At 45.9% G+C, this 17519-nt stretch overlaps 4 protein-coding genes across 8 annotated transcripts; 2 read left to right on the top strand and 2 right to left on the bottom strand.

Annotated features, from left to right (window-relative positions):
- Positions 1-427: 427 nt before the first annotated feature.
- plekhb2 (pleckstrin homology domain containing, family B (evectins) member 2) lies at positions 428-5637 on the bottom strand. Of its 3 annotated transcripts, XM_023790538.2 has the most exons (9): positions 5017-5629; positions 4131-4224; positions 3550-3611; positions 3169-3321; positions 2930-3032; positions 2738-2777; positions 2469-2555; positions 2246-2348; positions 428-2043 (listed from the first exon to the last, which is right to left on the bottom strand). In XM_023790538.2, exons 3-9 carry the CDS (start codon positions 3584-3586, stop codon positions 1919-1921), a joined length of 648 nt encoding a protein of 215 aa, XP_023646306.1. In that variant the 5' UTR covers positions 3587-3611; positions 4131-4224; positions 5017-5629; the 3' UTR covers positions 428-1918. The 3 variants fall into 3 exon arrangements, with proteins under 3 accessions (XP_023646306.1, XP_023646308.1, XP_072567614.1); XM_023790540.2 differs by lacking the exon at positions 4131-4224 and having other exon boundaries at positions 5017-5635; XM_072711513.1 differs by lacking the exons at positions 3550-3611; positions 4131-4224 and having other exon boundaries at positions 5017-5637.
- Positions 5638-5727: 90 nt separating this feature from the next.
- ing5a (inhibitor of growth family, member 5a) lies at positions 5728-10600 on the top strand. Of its 2 annotated transcripts, none has more exons than XM_023790537.2 (8): positions 5728-5852; positions 6670-6741; positions 6976-7142; positions 7227-7350; positions 7926-8022; positions 8197-8332; positions 8498-8559; positions 8683-10600. In XM_023790537.2, exons 1-8 carry the CDS (start codon positions 5816-5818, stop codon positions 8726-8728), a joined length of 741 nt encoding a protein of 246 aa, XP_023646305.1. In that variant the 5' UTR covers positions 5728-5815; the 3' UTR covers positions 8729-10600. The 2 variants fall into 2 exon arrangements, with proteins under 2 accessions (XP_023646305.1, XP_072567613.1); XM_072711512.1 differs by lacking the exon at positions 5728-5852 and adding an exon at positions 6079-6219.
- Positions 10601-10940: 340 nt separating this feature from the next.
- Positions 10941-12659, bottom strand: cep19 (centrosomal protein 19). 2 transcript variants are annotated; one of them, XM_023790541.2, is made up of 2 exons: positions 12140-12659; positions 10941-11963 (listed from the first exon to the last, which is right to left on the bottom strand). In XM_023790541.2, the coding sequence occupies exons 1-2, from the start codon at positions 12267-12269 to the stop codon at positions 11620-11622; spliced, it is 474 nt and encodes a 157-aa protein (XP_023646309.1). In that variant the 5' UTR covers positions 12270-12659; the 3' UTR covers positions 10941-11619. The 2 variants fall into 2 exon arrangements, with proteins under 2 accessions (XP_023646309.1, XP_072567615.1); XM_072711514.1 differs by having other exon boundaries at positions 12580-12656.
- A 193-nt stretch (positions 12660-12852) lies between these two features.
- pigx (phosphatidylinositol glycan anchor biosynthesis, class X) lies at positions 12853-16799 on the top strand. The gene is made up of 6 exons (XM_023790544.1): positions 12853-12994; positions 13139-13220; positions 13405-13540; positions 13758-13977; positions 15682-15782; positions 16635-16799. Exons 1-6 carry the CDS (start codon positions 12931-12933, stop codon positions 16773-16775), a joined length of 744 nt encoding a protein of 247 aa, XP_023646312.1. The 5' UTR covers positions 12853-12930; the 3' UTR covers positions 16776-16799.
- The last annotated feature ends 720 nt before the right edge of the window (positions 16800-17519 follow it).

The raw sequence follows: 17519 nt of genomic DNA, 5'->3' as shown, positions 1-17519 counted from the left end.
GGGGGGGATCTGGAAGTTGCCATGGCCTCCCTATTGCCACCACAGATAAAGATAAAAATGAAATATGGATTATTTTCTAAGAGAACCATAGAAGTGATGTGTCAGACACCCCCAAAAATAACTGCATCCTGATCACCATCCCAATCTAAATTTTCTGCAGCCACCACCGTGGCATTGTTCCTGACCCCGTACTCATTGTATGGCTATAATATGCAGTGAATGATCTTTAACATTATTACAGGTGTCTGACATATGGGACAAGTTGCACCCACTGTCAACTCTCCTTACCTTAGCAATAGAAACCAACCATTGAGTGGTTTTACCAGTCTGCTTAGGAACATAGACTTCTCAGTTGATTACAGCGTCGGCTATATTAGTCATTGTTTACACAACCCATCAGCAGAAAGGAAAACAGACAAGTAGGACATTATTTTCAAATTAATTTAATGTTAAAGTACAATATTAATCACCTTTAATAATTTTTCCCTAAGGCATTAGACTGTCAAATTAATTCCTACTGCACTGAACGGTAGAGCAAAGCATGGCAATCTTCACTTGAAATGCCGGATCAAGAATACATTTAAAAAAATAAATAAATAAAAAATAAAACTGGACGTTTCTGGTCATTGAGGGGTTCTGAGTATGGCCTGGGGGTGGGCAGGCTAATGCCCCTTTTTCAAGGGATATTATTTGGAGTGTTATTGGAGTGCAATGGTAGTCATAGTCACTAGTTGGTTTCCTGTGAACGGTCATTAAATCAAACTGGGCCTTTTAAGAGCAGTCCTGAGGGGCTTCTAGGTGATTTTGGTTATCGAGACGACAGCTAAAACATTCAAGGTGTGTTTTCATAGGCTAAATGGGCACAGCACCACTTGCACGGCTGTCTTTGGAAATCCTAGAGGCAAGGAGGTTTGTCTTTAGGGAGGCCTTTTCCAAACCGAGCTGGGCATGCGGCAGTTTCAGTTAGCGCCAGAAGCGCGTTAAAAATGAACCGGGGGGAGGGGGGGGGGGCGTTGTGAGCCTGAGGCAGTGAACATGTGACTCCTGCCATGAACACACAACCTTTCCTCCATACCACGGAAACCGGGCAACAGAACTCTGCACCTTGGGGACTGAGTCTGCACACAAACAAATAACAAGTTCCCTTCACTGAAAAACAGGACCAAAAACCTGAAAAACAGGCAAATAAGTTACAAAAGTAAATTCAGACTACATTCAACAAACAGAACATACAGGCTTATCATAATGCAGAATATAAGAATTCAGACCCAGAAAAGTAGCCAGATGTCATATTAGTGTGTCCTCTATAGACAAATCACACATACAACAGGTATTCCTTTAGAATAAAAAATAAACGCATAGACATTAGCATTTTTGCTCCTCTGACCTGCCCTGAATGTAACACCCTTTAATTAAAAGTGAACAAAAGGAGCACGTATGTCGCCACTCAAAAGAAGTTGGGAGTGAACGCGATGCCGATCATCAGGAGGGCAAACAAACAAGGTGCGAAATCCGAAAAGGCGTGAAACATGGTGCCTATCCCCCTAAAACGCACAAGATACTACGCTCGGCTGGTGGTTACTTACACTACTACACTGAATCCAGCAACAAGAGCGGAGACATGGAGTAAAGCGTCGCCTGGCCAGGGTCACCCGACCCAGGGGATGTCCGTTAATCTAGAAGACGGGACGGTCAGGCACGAGGCGCACGAGGACACGGGAGCAGCTCACGGACACATCACAGGCACGTCTTCGAGGGAATCGGCGCTACGGGACTGGCGGGCTGCGTCGTTACTGCATCACGCTGCAGCTACAGGACCATGAAATCAAAGGCAAGAGTTTGGGGACGGAGCCTTCTCAGGGGGCGTGGCAGTGGATGTGGTGTGTGTGTGTGGGGGGGGGGGGTTAACTCAGTAAGCCTAGAACACAAACAGTGAGCCCAGTGCCATGCCAGTGGCAGCACCAGCGAGAATGCCCAGTGCCATGTCCCCCGCACTGTCCCGACGCTCCTCCTGAACAATGATGTGGCGTTGAGGGTAGGCCCCTGAACGACAAGAAATGAACAATCGTTGTTAATGTGGGCTCCTTATCGTACTTATTTATCGTACTTCACAGGCAGTGTTTCACGGCTAAAAATGCACGGGTGCGTTTCATGGCTACAGAAGGTTTCACAGGAAGTGTCTGGGGCTTCGACTGGCAAGCACACTGTCCAATGGCAAAGGAGAACTCGCTGTCTCGTCCGTTACCTTGGTACTGATAGGGGTACGCCAATCCATAAGGCTGCCCGTCAGCAGTGTATAGCACCTGTGCTCCAGGAGGTGGAGGGGCAGGGCCATAGGCTTGGTACACCTGTGGGGAGTTCATAATTAGCAGTACGCTAGCCTGCGTTGCGCCAAACAAGGTCAGTCTGGTGTATTAAAATGTGATGGACTCACTAATGCAGAGATCTGAAATTATCACAGCCACTACCTGAGGGGGCGGGGCATACTCCGAGTATGGGGGAGGTGCAGAGGCCATGACCTCCTCAGCAAAGCCAGCCTGAGGAGAGGGGATCACCTGTAATGGACACGGAGAAAGACGTGAGACTAAGTAACAGCAGGGCCATAAGCCAAGCCAGTTGCACACTTGGTGCTGCCCACATCCGGCACCCTTCTTATAATGGCCACCAGGGGGCGACCCAGATCAGGAAGTGAACACAGAGGTTATGGGCTCAACAGGGCAGATGGGCATTCACTCACCACGTTCACCCTGGCATCTTGGAGGGCCATTAACCACGCCCTGAAAAACAGAAGGCCTATGCCACCATGAACCCGCCAACATTTCATATTTCATACTTTATAATAGACCCATTTTAGACTCTCAAATGAATTATTAGTATAACTGTGGTAGCACGTCAAGAGCAGCACAATTTTAGTAAGCAATTAACTCACAGGGCATCGTCTGCACTATCTGCGCAGATGCTGATGGTCCTGCCGTCTCTGCACACAATCTGCAGTAGGGAGTCCTGGCCCTTTCCCTCAGGGGGACTGAGGTCTGTAGATGAACACAGAAGGCCATGAACCCAGGTGCGAGAATGACATCATGCACACGTTTCAGAAAGTCCTCCTCCATCATTTGAGGTCATGCCCACGTGCGTGAAATGCAGGTGACAGGTTACAGGCTTACGGACCCCGACACATAGCGCCGGAGCGGATGTTGATGCAGTCCACCCTCATGTGGACCTCATCCTCCATGTCCCGTCGGTGCTGGTCGTTGTAAAAAACCAGACGGCCATCGGACCACAGATCAAACCAGTTCCGTTTCCAGCGGCGCAGGATGGTACCTAAAACAGAAGAATCCCAAAGCAAAGATAATATTTAAGGAAACAATAGGCCAATTTCTCTCTCCCTCTATACACACAGACTGTGCGTGTGTGCGTGTGTGTGTTAAAAGCGCCCTTCACCCGATTGGCAGTCGCCAGTTTTAGCAATCGATTTTCCATCTTACGGGATGCTATTAATCACAGCATGGACACACACTGCATCACTCGTGCCCCACCGTTAGCACTCACTCTGTCTTTGAAGCCATCCACTTTTTACATAAGCCATCGTCGGAAAAAAATAAGGAAGTTCCCTGCAAAGGCAGAAAATAAACAAACAAACAATTAAATAAATCGGATGTCAGCACTCCAGACAACAGGGAACGTAAGAGAGCAAGTTAGTAACCCACTTGAGACAACCACAAACCTAAAAAAAAGCATATCCGAAGCAAAACGTAGTAACTAAACATATATAGTATCCACCAATAAAGTTAGACTGCTAAGTAAATTAAGGTACAAACACGATTTCTTAAATTAAGGGGAAAAAACCCATTTACGCACTGCTGTACAAAAGAGCCGGTCAGGTTCACATTACAGCTATTGATAATGGTTAATCGATTAATGAAGAGTGCCGCCAGCTTATTTGGGGAAAGGCTGTAAATTTATACGGCAGGCTCGGTGCGCCCTATGTCCGCGCCGCTCCCATGACGGTACAGCGACCACGGCCTCGGCTGCAGCGCCACCAACTAACAAAATATGCGACATAGTCTACAGATACTATGGAAGCGAAAAACGGCGACTTTACATTAACTGGGGAGCAGAGACGCCAGTACCTGTGGATAAGCGACGGCTCCGCTTCAGCTTTTTTGCTAGGGGCAGACGGGACTCGTTGAAAATGACATCAACATCAGCTGGCTTTGCCTCCCACTGCATGATGGGAATCGTAGTTTTGTAGCATGAACTAATCCGGTTAAATTCTCCGAGACTTCGCGACGAATCGTTTGCTGTCGCAGTGGCTGAAGTTATGCCCCGATGCGGATACTTAATCAGCTAATGTTCTGTTTTTTTTTTTTTGTTGCATAAAGTGGTTACGTCAAGCAGGCGAAGAACGCTTGGAGGCATCGCATATCCCATAATTCATTATTAAACACGAGTCCGGGTTAGTGATCGTGGGTGATCAAATATTTCTGCTGGTAGCTGAGGGTTAACAGCTTTGCAAATTCGTTTTATTTTGATTATTCGGGCGGAAGTAACTTAAAACTACATGAAGGGCCGTATTTCATAGAAAATTGCTTGCTCGTGGGACCAAAAATACAAAACAAACAACAGTACGACATCAACTTTACCATAAACCTTCATCAGGTTTCCCAAATATTTACACTGCATTTCCGTATACGCCCTGAAAGATTTCAACAGAAAGGCTGTCTAGAAATTTCCACACTGCCCTCATTTTCCTACTAACCACGGGTTTGGGTTACCTAAATAAAACATCACTTTATTAAAGATTAAATTTATTTGTTCACACCAAACACTGCTCGGTAGTTGTTTTAATTCCTTTCTGTTGATACGGTGTTTGCAAGGAGCTAGTTGTTTAAGGTTTACTATGATGGCTACACTGCTACCGCTTTGCACGTAAACAACCTCCTGGCCTCGGTGCAAGCTAACGATTTCTAACTTAGCACCTTTCTAACTTCATTCCAGAGCTATATAGTGCCTTACCTTCGTTTCCCCTCCTTCCCAGTTCTAGCACAATCCTCGTCAATTCCGTCTATACTTCTGTATGGGGTTGGTCGCGGATGATATCCCTCAGCTTTAATCCCGAGTATTCGGGCGTGAACCGACTTACTTTCCCCGTATCAGACGTGCAATTACATAATTATATACAAGCACTGTTACTTAAAGCCAATCGTTGCCTTGTAAATGGGTATCAGGGTGGATGAGGTTTTTCAGTAGTAGTTCTAGTTGTTTTTATAGGCAATTAATACAGTACTCACAATTTATATGCAACAAAAAAATTGATCGACTGATTTTGTCAGTCAAACCGTCAATGCTCATCCATTAATGATCTGCTTCTTGAACCGTAGGTAAAGTCTTTGCCAGCGTTTTTGGAACAACGTTATTGATGTTCATTTCGATTTTTATAATAGTAGGACCCAAATGTATTAGAATGGGTGAAGAATTAACTGGCTCACTGCACCATTTTTTTTGTTCTCCATAAACCATCACCGTATGTACAGCAACATTCATACCATGCTGCTACTGGCTTTCATATGCATATTATACATACGTGGGTTTCTAGCTGTACCCCTACCACAGTATAGCGACAGTCGTATAGTAACAGCGAGGACCAAGCCCACTTTTCTGTCCAATCAGCGCCGCGGCTACTGTTTTCTGACATTTCCAGCCAATGGGAGCGAAGGAAGTTATGAATAATTAATTCAGACATAAGCCGCTGGAGGACTTGACGCGGGCTATATTGAAAAAAAAAAACACATGTTTATACTTCTGGAAAGTAAAGATGGCGACGGCAATATACTTGGAACATTACCTTGACAGTAAGTAACACGATCCGGACACATTTTCTAGGAAGCTGATGTTAAATTTAGCGTACCTGCCTAGGTGCCGTGGATAAGTTTTTACCTTTTTTTTTGCCTGACTTGCAAAGTAAGGAAACGGGAAACTGAGCACCTCGCTTAAGCTCCCAGCTTTGGGGAAACGCTGATCAGCTCCGTGCTTTTAACGTATGAACTCGTAACCTTTTAATTTGCGCAGACGGACAGGGGACAGTGCGCAAAGGCACCGGAGGCGCGCCTTGATCAGCTGCTGGGTGTATCGGATTTACCCGTATGAACAGGAAGCCCCGCAGTCCTCCGACTATATGGCGGACATGGAGTTTTCTACCCTCTAACATGAGACTAAAATGTAAATTGGGAAAGTGGCAGAGGGACATAGTGCACGATACATTAAATGCCCGGACATGTGTATAATAGCGGCTGGTAATAAGTCGGGAGGGTAAAAGAAGTTTATTGCCAGGCAGGCGCTTAGTAAGCGGGCGGGATGTTTGATTTTTAAGTGCGTCACACGCACACATGGCACCCCCGCTGCCTGTCACAACGGGGAAACGCAATGTCCGCAGTCCGCCTGCGCACTGGCCTTATTCATTTAGACCATTTACCGATATTATCACTCTCCCGATGACATATTTTAATTACGGTAGGCGGGCTGACCTGTTGCACATGAAAAGAAAAAAACTCTGTCCTCCGTTTGACAGAGGGCGCGTAAAATAGCTGTCACCGAAACGGGACGGTGCCCGGGGTTCAAACATCTTGCCATCTGGGGATTTCCATCCGAGCGGATCTGGTTGTGTTTCAGGTATCGAGAATCTTCCATGTGAGCTGCAGAGGAACTTCACCCTTATGCGGGAGCTGGACAGCAGAACTGAAGGTAAACAAGCTGTAGAAACGTCACCAAACATTAATGTCACCTTCTGAGCTGCAGTGATTCCCACGCAGGGGCCAATTAACGCACAGGCTATCCTAGGGTATAGCCTCGGGCCCCTGCAAACATCGGGGCCTCTCGCTTGGGGGAAAATGAAGCGATTGCTTCAATTGGCAGCACCTGAGTGTACATGCTGTGTTAGTCTAGGCCCCCAGATAAATTGTTTGCCGTGTGCCGCAGAGAAGAAGAATGAGATCGACAAGCTGGCTGCGGAGTATATCGCGAACGTGAGGAAGCTGGCCTCGGAGCAGCGCGTGGAGCACCTGCAGAAGATAGAGACAGCATACAGGAAGTGCAAAGAGTACAGCGATGATAAGGTGCAGCTGGCCATGCAGACCTACGAGATGGTAAGTGCTGTGTGTCTCAGAGAGGGGGGCGTGGGGGTGCTCTCTGCGCTGGTTAACCTTTAACCCCCCATAACCCATCCCCAGGTGGACAAGCACATCCGGAGGCTGGATGCTGACCTCGCCCGCTTTGAGAATGAGCTGAAGGAGAAGCTGGAAATCAGCAGCTATGACGGACTGGAGAGGAGGAGCCTGAAGAGCAGCAACAAGAGTAAGGGGGGAGGGACTGTGCGCTGTTGTGGGGGGAGCAGCCCCCCTCCCCTCCCCCTCTGACTAGGGGGAGCCTGCACTCTGAGTCACCCCTTAATAGCATTAGTGTGGGATGGGGGACCCGAACCACGGAGGGCTGGTTCAGGTGCGACTTTTTGGGATGACCTCTTAATCAGCCAATAATAAAGCAGTGATTCTCAACTCCAGTCCTGGGGACCCACTGTTATTGGCTGATTTGAGAGGTCATCCCAAAAACCCACACCCACACCGGCTGTCAGGCTGTTATCGAAATTGTTGACCAGTCAGTCGCTAATAGTAAGGCTAGCCGAAATACAGCCGGCAATATGACCCTGTGTGGCAGAAGCAGTCCCTCGTACACAGAAGTGATTAAGGTTAGCAGTCACCTTCGCGATCATTCACAATCATCCACTGGCAGCCACATGACAGTACCATACGCTAAAAATGAACGGCCGCTTTTTGCCGTACCACAGTCGAGGCAGCCTCACTCCAATAGGGGGACTCAACGTGTCCCCCTGTCCCTGTGACACACCTCACACACCTCATTTCTGTCCCCAGAAGGAAGCAGGAACCTCAAAGACAAGAAGGGCCCCAGGGGCCGCAGCAGGAAAGGCTCAGATGACGATTCGCCGAGGAAGAAGAAACTGAAGCAGAGGTAGGCGAGGCTAGAAGCCGCCTGGAACCTGGAGTCTGGCCAGTCTGCTCCTACTATCCATGGCCACATTCTGACACCGGTTCCAAAACTCCAGAGCGCTGTGCCTTGTATCCACATGGGTAGGGAGTGTTAACATTTGTGTGTATGTTCTGTGTCGTACCCCCCCCCCCCCAGCGCGGAGTTCAATGATTCGCTGCTGGCCGTGCACCCCTCTGATGTGCTGGACATGCCCGTGGACCCCAATGAGCCGACGTACTGCCTGTGTCACCAGGTGTCCTACGGCGAGATGATTGGCTGTGACAATCCTGACGTACGTGTTGTCCATCGGGGTCTTTGGCTGGCCCAGTGGGTGGCACTGTGGGCTCGATTCCTGTCCCCTGGCTCTGTGTGTGTGGGGTCCACATCAACATGCAGGGCTCGTTCATTATGAATGAATCGTTTAATTGCTCCCCTCTCTGTCTCTTTCCCTGAACAGTGTCCGATCGAATGGTTTCACTTTGCCTGTGTCGATCTTACTACTAAACCGAAAGGGAAATGGTAAGTATTTTTTAACTATGCTGGAACAGGATTATGAAGTGTTTTGAATGTCTGATAAGTGTTTCTGGTGTTTGGTGTCTGTTGCGCACATTTAAGAGGTTAATGGTTTGTGCTCCATTTCAGGTTTTGTCCCCGCTGTACCCAGGACAGGAAGAAAAATAAGATGTAAATTTGTTTCATTAAATATATATTTTGTGTATCGGTAACATAGTGTAATATATTCAGTCCCTTTTTAAATTGCCCATGATTTCCTACTTTTGGTCAAAGGCAAAAGCTTTTATTTTTAAATTTGCTGTTTTTGAAATACTTGAAATAAGTGGCAATCCTCGTATACCATTGTATACAGACAGATTTTGATGAACGTTGTGGCACCCCTGGGCACCAACGCTGTCATTCCTGCGGACTCGAGCCGGGAGCGTCCCCTCCAGTTTTAACGTTTATAGCTACCTCGTGGGCCAAGCTTGTGCACGGTTTCTGTGACTCTGAGCCCTGCCTGAGATCCCAGAATGCCATGCGTTGCATTCAGCATGAACCAAAAAAAAAAAAGCTGTCAATTTGGCTACTCCGTCCGAGGGGGGGGACACTACCTGCCCAAATGAGTCCTTTGGATTTGCGGGGGACAGTTGTTGCTGCGTCCATCTGGCTGCCTGTACCGTCCCTTCGTGGTATCTCCCAGCCATAGTCTTTCACTTTCACTTTGTCCTCGTGTTATTTTTAATCGTTTTTTTTAATACTCTGGCCTCCCCCAATGAAACATTAACCAAGCTGCCATGTGAAGATAATTTGCTACATGCTAATTGGCTAACAGCTAAGCTACGCCGGTAACCAAAAATCACTGCAAGGGGAAAAAGAGATGGATTAATAGTGTGAACTTTCAGAACACACTGTTTTTATTTTTTTATTTTTACCCAGCAATGTGTCAGCTATGTAGTCATCTGTCTCCTTTGTTTTATTGTTATTTCGTAATTGTTTGTGGAAAAAAATGCTATCACCCAGCTCATTGTACAGTATGTGACACACCGATCGGTCTGCAGGCCACAGCTTGGACACCTAACCGTCCGGCTTCAGTATGCAGTACCTGTCAGGTGTCAGAGGGGGCAACCTGTACTAATGTACTATGAAAAGATACTTCGTACTGGAGCCCCACAATGCACTGGGTGTCTCACCCACAAAATGTGTATGAGAGGTGCAATCACCTACAAACTGTTCTTTTGACAAATTCCTCTACAGTATTTATGTTCCCTCAGTTGGGTCGGTGTTAATGTGTACTGTGGGTCCCAAACAATACACCCACATAAACAGCACTGTGACTCAACCCGGTCAATAACCCAGTCAGTTTCAAATCCCAGTAACCACCCACGTTCTGCCCGTTTTGGAAGTTTGTTCAGGAAACTCCAAATGCATCTCCATTGTGATTGTAAGGTTATTTTTTATATAACTGTGAAAATAAAACAATCTAGATATTGTCTTGTAACTTTAAGGGAACCTGTTATATTCTGTGTTGGCCACTAAGTGTTCATACTTTGTAACTTGAATGTTTCATATCAGCAACCAAATAAACATTTACCAGTATTTACCGTACATTATCGTTAATTATCTCATGTTGTGAACATTCATGCTGGTGGGAGTCCTGGTCGGCGGCATTGGGACTTTAATGGGGTTTATTTTGTAATTACTGCCACCTGTCTAACATGCATGTACTAGAAAATTATTTTAAGTATTGTGATTTTAACGTATCCTTAAATTTGCACTGATTTAGTAGTCTGGAATGTTTAGAACAGTCCTTGGAAACCTTGTAATTGTAGAATTATCAAAAATGTTAAGTATATTGTAATGCTGTTCACAATATATAACTGATATGTGTAGAGTATGTTATGTTCAAAAACATGACTGTAAACAACTAGGATGATTAGAAATCAGCTATATTGTCTGTTTCCTTTGTAAAACAAAAATCTCAATTCTTTTCTATTTCAAAGGGTTTTATATATCTATATATTTTTTGACCATGAATGTTACCAATAAAAGTGCTGTCCTCTCTGTAGCCCCAGTTATTTTATCAAACAGCTTAGGTGTCACCCAACACAGGGTCTCTCTGTTCTCTCTGACCCTGTCAATCATTCACTTGGGGATCCCTCCATCGTTTACATATGTATTACTAGAATTGCAGCCAATAAGTTTTAAACATAAATTGACAATCCTAGAACTTTCCAGAACAAATTTGGGGTTTGCATATTGTGTGAATAACTCATTTATCTGATACACGTCACAAAATCAGTCCCATCAGCTAATCATCATAACAATCGTAACACAATATAGCACATGGTGTGTGGAACCCAAGTGCATTTATATCTGGACGCCTGTCATTTTCTGATAATTCTCAATACTGTCAGAAAAAAAAGCTTTATTTCATAAACAGCCATTTATCATAAGAGGGTCAGATCTGGACTTGAGATCACTCTTCTCAGAATAAATGTTCTGGTCAACGTGTGCAGTTCACTGAGTGTAGTGTCTGTAATACACAGTTCAATATCCGTAGCTTCACAACAGTATGGCCTGTGTGCATTCCTGCTTTTAGAGCACCACTGTTTTGGGTCCCTGGAGAATTATTATTAGCTGATGAAAAACAGGTGCCTATTGTTCATTTCAGTAGGGAGGAGTTTTTAAATGGTCCCTGGAGGTCTCGTGACATCAGGAGACTGAAAGAAGCAGAGTAGGCTGACGTCTATCATTTGTCTTCCTGTACCCAAATGCTCCCTCTTCCTGTCCTTGTAGCTCCATCCACTGTCCCAGTTGGAGTATCACAAGGAGGCATGTAGAACTACATGCTGGGTATTTGCACACATTTAACCAAAATAACTGAACAAATGCGTCTATACATGGGAGCATGTTCAATGTGTAGGAGAGTTTGATATTGAGGGTACATAACTAAAAATGGAAATAGAAAGGACTATTTATTGGGGGGATGAAAGAATCCAAATTTAATATTGTTGGGTACACGCCCCCCCCATTTCAAAGCCTCCGAGTGTTATTGTCGGGCGTGTAGTGGGGGGGGGGGGGGGGCTAGAAGGCGTCATCGGACTCATCCTCGTCCCAGCTGCAGGGCTCGCGGGCATCCGACTCGGGAAACTCCACTTCCAAGTCGTAGACAAAATCCGGGTCTTCCTCTCTCCTACGGTTCCGCTCGAAGAGCTCGTCCATCTGGGCCTTCCTGCAAGCCAGCTCCTCATCCTCCAGCTTGTTTAGGTCCTCGTCACCAGGGTCCGGCCGGGGTGTGAGCAGGGGGCGGCCCAGGAGGTGGTCCCGCAGCACGGTGTGGAGCCTCTCCAGCTGCTCCTGGGACACACCCTCCAGGTAGGGGCTGTGCCGCAAGCTGTTCTTCAGCCGTTCTGCTGCTCTGCTGCAGTCTGTTCAAGGGCAGGGAAGGAAGAGAGTTATTGGAGTGGTAGTGTGAAATAAAATAGGCTTGAAGCACCACAAGAGAATAAAGTGCGAGAGCTGACAAGTTAAAAACAGATTTAAAAACAGAATCCGGTTGGCACTCCATAGAATCAGGCGGTCAAATCCTCTCACGTTTCCTGACCTGAGAATTTCGAAAAATTCCTCACTGGCATGATCCTCTGACGCATTTTTCCGGTGTCAGCGTCTTCGTAGATTAGAACGATAGCCGGGGGGCTGAACTTCACTCCGCACCGTTTAGCTACGTATGACATCTTCGGACAGAATCCTCTACCGATCAAAGACCCGAGGGCTGATGTACGGACCGCTCATGTGGACACAGCCTTCAGTTTGATCAGCCCCACCCCGGGCAGCACATTTAAGTTTCACTTTGTTTTAGCATTTAAACGCCTCATTCCGGGTCAATAGCTCCCAGTGCATCCAGGAACGTATTTAGAAACTGAAGCTAGCTTACTGCTAAAGGTAACCACCTAGCACATAAACAGTCAACGCTGCACACACAGGCGTACGAAATTAATATCATACGCAATAAAAAAACGCAACAAGATGCTAATTAGATCTTACATCGTTCAATTTCTGTATTCAGTACAATATCCCACATTTTCCGATCTCGATGCACGGCGTCCGCCTGCCCGCGTTGCCATCACTACTATTAGGGCGACTACAACATGCCTGTTCAGTTCGCAAATTTACTAACACAACAATCACCGACTTTATATGTATGTAGACTGTTTTTTTCCAGATACATTTAATTATGCACAAAAGATAGTCTTTGCTTATTTTTTTCTATTAAATGTAGTAATGTAGTATTTCAAAAAAGCAATCTCATTAGCCACCTATGCACTGGTTCACTTGACAGCTTAGTTCAGCTTGTTTTTGGGCATTGTAAAAGTATTAGGAAGAGGAGGAAGTAAAATGAAGGTGGCTTTTTACTGCATTTTATACTTGACTTATGAGATTGTTGAAGCTAACATTTCGGGTAAATGAATGCGGGGATGCGGCGGGTTGGAAATGTCGTGTGTTAATTTTACTGGCGTACCGGTAGTGAATTACGTTACATTTGGTTTATCACTTGATAACCAACTGGTTATGTCCATTCCCGTTAATTATTTTATGCACGTAGGTGAAGATGACTGTGGTTTCTCTGAAGCATGGTTGGAGCAGCTGACTATATGGAGGGAAATACAGAAATCGGGATTTCACAGGTATACACAGACGCCCAACTAACTACTTCTTTCTTACCCAGTTTTACATAACTAGTTGTTATAATACAAAATGACACCACTGACAGTCACCGAAATACCACTTATTACTGTGGATTCTAGTATTTATTAGATTGAAGATGCATGAACATTTATCTGGCTATTTATACACCCCGGTTTTGTTTAGGGAGTTAGTAACCGAAGTGCTTTGTAGCACTGAGATACCCGGTGACCTCCGGGTTTTGCTGGTACAACGCCTCCCCAGTGGGGTCTACATAGACCGATACCAGTTAGCATCACATCGATCGGAGGCAGCGTTACAGGTATGGAAATCTTCAGAGAATGCAAATCTGTTTTATCGCTGTATGTGTCTGACATAAAGAGATATTTGCCTGTAGGTTCAGATCTCCTAAAGTCAAATAATCGCCTTGAGTTATAATGATCGGAAATTAGAGTTTATCATTTTTTGTATTTCCTTTGTGTGTTTGCTTTGATGATTGTTGCTGCCCCCCCCCCCCCCCCCCCCCCCCCCCCCCCCAGGTGCTGCTGGACACTGAGCTTGACCTGGAGGCCCCCACCTACTCATCCGCAGATTTCACCACCTTCCTCTTCCCCTCTTGGGACCTTGATGGAGGAGGGGTCCGTCGTCTCCTAGCAATGGTGCCGATCCACATGCGGTACCAGCGGCCGTCTCGCTCAGGGGAGCGGTGGGAGCGGGTCGACATTGAGGCTCCGCACCTGTTACTCCGTACTGATTCATGTGAGGATGTTTTCTTATACATCACCCAGACATCATACAAAATGCGTGATGTGGAACAGACACATCAGAGAAAGCAGGACTTGAAATTGCCAGAATTTAACTTACTATGACTTGCGGCAGGTTACAAAATTTAAAACGGTTTATAGAGAGATTGAATATGTGGACATACATAATATGTTGATGAAAGGGCCCTATTGTGCTTTTCTGATATTCCTCTTTCTTTTAATGTGCTATATGCTGTAGTTTTATGTGCATGTAGACAGTCTGCAGTGTGTTAAGGCCCAAAGTACATGCCAAAAGGAGTAACTGTCACCACAGAAACCACTCTTCTCTAATCTGCCTAAAACACCTCGTAGGAATTCCAGCCCTTACTTCCATGACATGATGAGGTCACCTCGTAACACAATCCTTATTGGCTGTCTACCTTCAAGGATCTGTCTGCAGGCTTTGAAATAGGGAACATGTTGGGCAAGCTGACCAATCATAGCACACTGGGCTTATTAGGGGTGGGCTTATTAAGTTCTAACAGAGTGTTTCAGATGGAGTTGTAGACGGAGTGAATAGAGATGTACAGTATGACAAGAATAATGTGCTTTTGGAATTTTGAAGCATGAAAATGTATTTTATTGACCCCTAAAAATTAAATTATGAACAGTAAAAATGTGCGCAAGCATGTTTGACCCCCAAAGTCTAGTTCATGTGACTAGTGTGTTCACTCTGTACCATACTTGGGCTCATGCATGAGCACAGAACACAGACATGACGTCACTGATGCGACTGGCACATGCATGCGCACATGTACACTACATGAACCAAACCCGGAAGGAATGCATCATTAGTGACAAACATCGCGGTAGAGTGATCACTTTGGTCTGTGGCAGAGGTGCAGTGCTTGCTGGAAATCTGAGTTGATGAGAGTATCTTGGAACAGCTGGATGCAATACGCAAAAACTCCAAGATGTCTGACAAAATATGGTACTTTACAATTAAGTGATCAGTGGTCATTGTCAACACACCACAGCAGACATTGCGCAACAACAAAATGTGTCCTCTGCATTTGACCCATATGTGACTTTCATGACATAGCAGGGGGCAGCTAATTCAGCGCCCGGGGAGCAGTGCTTGGGGACGGTACCTTGCTCAGGGTACCTCAGTGGTGACTTGCTGGTGGGGGATTCGAACCTGCAATCTTTCAATTACAAGTGCGCTACCCTAACCATCAAGCCACCACTGCCCACTATGTTTATACGTGCAGCATGACAGAATGAAAATTGTTTCATACTTGATAAATCAGAGGGGCGTTTCTTATTGTGCCAAAATGTCTCCAAATAAGGACATTAATGATGAACTCCGTTATTCTGTGAGATAGCACTTCCCTTTGTATGTTTTCTTCTATACAAAAAAGTCGCACGCTGGTGATGAAAGCATGCTGAGGTTTGGGACGTTAAGTGCAATGTGAGCGCAGACCAGTAGGGGAGTGGGGACGATCGTGTGTGTATGCCCTTATTTCCCCCCCCCCCCCCCCCACACACAAGAGCATGTTTGTCCCCCCTCCCCACTGGTCTGCACTCACATTGCACTTTTAAATTACTTCAGTCCTCTGGCTGACACAGAGAGCATTGCTGCCTGAGCCACTTGCTCAGGCCTTGAGCTGGCCTCATGCCCGCTACTCTGCCTGATGGGTCCTGTCTCTTGTCTCTGTAGGTAAGCAGCCACCCCTGCTTCCCCCATACCGGCTGGTGGAGTCCCCCTGCACAGCCCACAACCTCAGCACGTGCACTTGGCTGGAGGTGCCCCCCCGGCAGGTACGGCACCCGGCCACATGATGTCTGTGTGCTTCAGCAGATGACGCATTTGTGTACGTGGGCCTGCTGGCTCCAGTCCCATTACTGTAGCTTTTAGAGGAAGATATTCTAGATTGTCATTCTAGATTATTGGAGTTTTCTGAAACTCTATAGATATAAAATATCTGCGCTGTATGCGTTCATTACATAAGATGGTAATATTTTATATTCTTATTGTTCTTGGTCTATATAGACTTACTCTGAAGAAGAAAATGCAGTAATATCTGACTTAATCAATTCAATATGGTTTGAATAAAGCATAGTGGCACGGTGGTGCAGTGGTTTGCACTGCCGCCTCACACCTCTGGGTTCAAGTCTCTGCCGGAGTTCCGTGTGTGTGGAGTTTGCATGTTCTCCGCGTGTCATCATGGGGTTCCCTCCGGGTACTCCAGTTTCCCCCCCCAGTCTAAAGACATGCTGAGGCTGATTGGAGTTATCGTGTCTGCCATTGTATGTGGGTGAGTTAATGGTGTGTGAGTGTGCCCTGTGATGGGTTGGCGCTCCATCCTGGGTTGTTCCCTGCCTTGCACCCGTGGCCTCTGGCATAGGCGCCAGACCCCCGCAACCCTGAATAGGACAAGCTGTTTCAGAAAAAGGATGAAAGGATGGTTGTAATATGCGTGTGGTTGTGCTGGACCATGATATAGGCCTACTTTCTAAGCAGGCAGATTATGTCTATATAGAATACAGATTAAATCTATATTCAAAACACAGGGTTTCCGGTAATTACTGATTAACATCGCGGTGGCGTTTCTTTTTAAGCTTATATATTTTGCTGATGCAGGTTTCTGTAAAGGCTCTGTCTCTCTGCAGGTCCAGACGGCGCTGACTCTGCACGTCCCCGTGGGCGATCAGTCCCTGGTGGTGTCTGTGTGCGCGGGAACACTGCTGGCGACGCTGTTCTGCTTTGGCGCGGTGGCCAGTGCCGTGTGCAAACATGGCCTCAGACGCTAGTATATAATAAATACTCCAACACCATATTGCATCACCTCTGGGTGGGGGGGATGTCTCAGTGGAAATGTGAAAGGGGAGCGGCTGTGTGACTGTTAACTGACTGTGAATGTTTAAAGACTGCAAGCTGATTTACTGCACTGAAACATTTTGTATTTATATTATTTAGCTGCAATAAACCAAGCGTTTTATACAAACGCAGTGGCCCTTGTAGTGTAATGATGCAGACCGTTGTTGCTAAATCTACCGAATCCAATCTATGAATCCCCTAATAGTACAGAGTTATTAATTTTATTCTTGCACGTAATAAAACAAAACTGACTATCACAGCGATTAATTTAAAACGTAAATGGGAACTGGCAAAAAAACTTTCAGCAGCTCGCCTGATACATTGACAGATCAAGATGAGACGCGCTGTCATATTGTCATATTTTTTCCGGCATCCATGTCGGACAAAAGGACTACGATTCCCGGTTCGCAATCCCTTTTGTAAAGGCCCCTTTCCCATAATTTTCACTTATCCGGGAAAAACAGCACGGGGCCCATTGCCTGATGTTGGCTCGGAGGTTTAAAAAGTCTTTAAAAACTACATCTCCCATAATGCAACTCGAACAACCAAAGTGTTTCTAACCCTCTTTAATCCTAGTATTATCTTAATGCGGAGTTCCAGTGATTTATATACGTCGATGATAAACCGTAAAAGTGATCAGTGTAGAGATATTTGCCAGAAAAATGTTGAAATGCAGT

This window comes from Paramormyrops kingsleyae, chromosome 4, assembly GCF_048594095.1.
Source record: "Paramormyrops kingsleyae isolate MSU_618 chromosome 4, PKINGS_0.4, whole genome shotgun sequence".
In the NCBI taxonomy this organism is placed as follows: domain Eukaryota; kingdom Metazoa; phylum Chordata; class Actinopteri; order Osteoglossiformes; family Mormyridae; genus Paramormyrops; species Paramormyrops kingsleyae.
Note: the sequence above shows the minus strand (reverse complement) of the source record. Positions and strands in the feature narration are given on the sequence as shown.

Coding starts and splice junctions, on each gene's coding strand:
- plekhb2 (XM_023790540.2), bottom strand. CDS start 3,586: ATGGCTTATGTAAAAAGTGGATGGCTTCAAAGACAGA. Junction 3,033..3,168: donor CTCCGGCGCTATGTGTCGGG/GTCCGTAAGCCT, acceptor GTTCATCTACAG/ACCTCAGTCCCCCTGAGGGA. Junction 2,044..2,245: donor GTACCCCTATCAGTACCAAG/GTAACGGACGAG, acceptor CTTGTCGTTCAG/GGGCCTACCCTCAACGCCAC.
- ing5a (XM_072711512.1), top strand. CDS start 6,144: ATGAACAGGAAGCCCCGCAGTCCTCCGACTATATGGCGGACATGGAGT. Junction 6,220..6,669: donor CTCTAACATGAGACTAAAAT/GTAAATTGGGAA, acceptor GTTGTGTTTCAG/GTATCGAGAATCTTCCATGT. Junction 8,560..8,682: donor ACTAAACCGAAAGGGAAATG/GTAAGTATTTTT, acceptor GCTCCATTTCAG/GTTTTGTCCCCGCTGTACCC.
- cep19 (XM_023790541.2), bottom strand. CDS start 12,269: ATGTCATACGTAGCTAAACGGTGCGGAGTGAAGTTCAGCCCCCCGGCT. Junction 11,964..12,139: donor GAATTTTTCGAAATTCTCAG/GTCAGGAAACGT, acceptor GCCCTTGAACAG/ACTGCAGCAGAGCAGCAGAA.
- pigx (XM_023790544.1), top strand. CDS start 12,931: ATGAAGGTGGCTTTTTACTGCATTTTATACTTGACTTATGAGATTGTT. Junction 13,978..15,681: donor GTTACTCCGTACTGATTCAT/GTGAGGATGTTT, acceptor TTGTCTCTGTAG/GTAAGCAGCCACCCCTGCTT. Junction 15,783..16,634: donor TGGAGGTGCCCCCCCGGCAG/GTACGGCACCCG, acceptor GTCTCTCTGCAG/GTCCAGACGGCGCTGACTCT.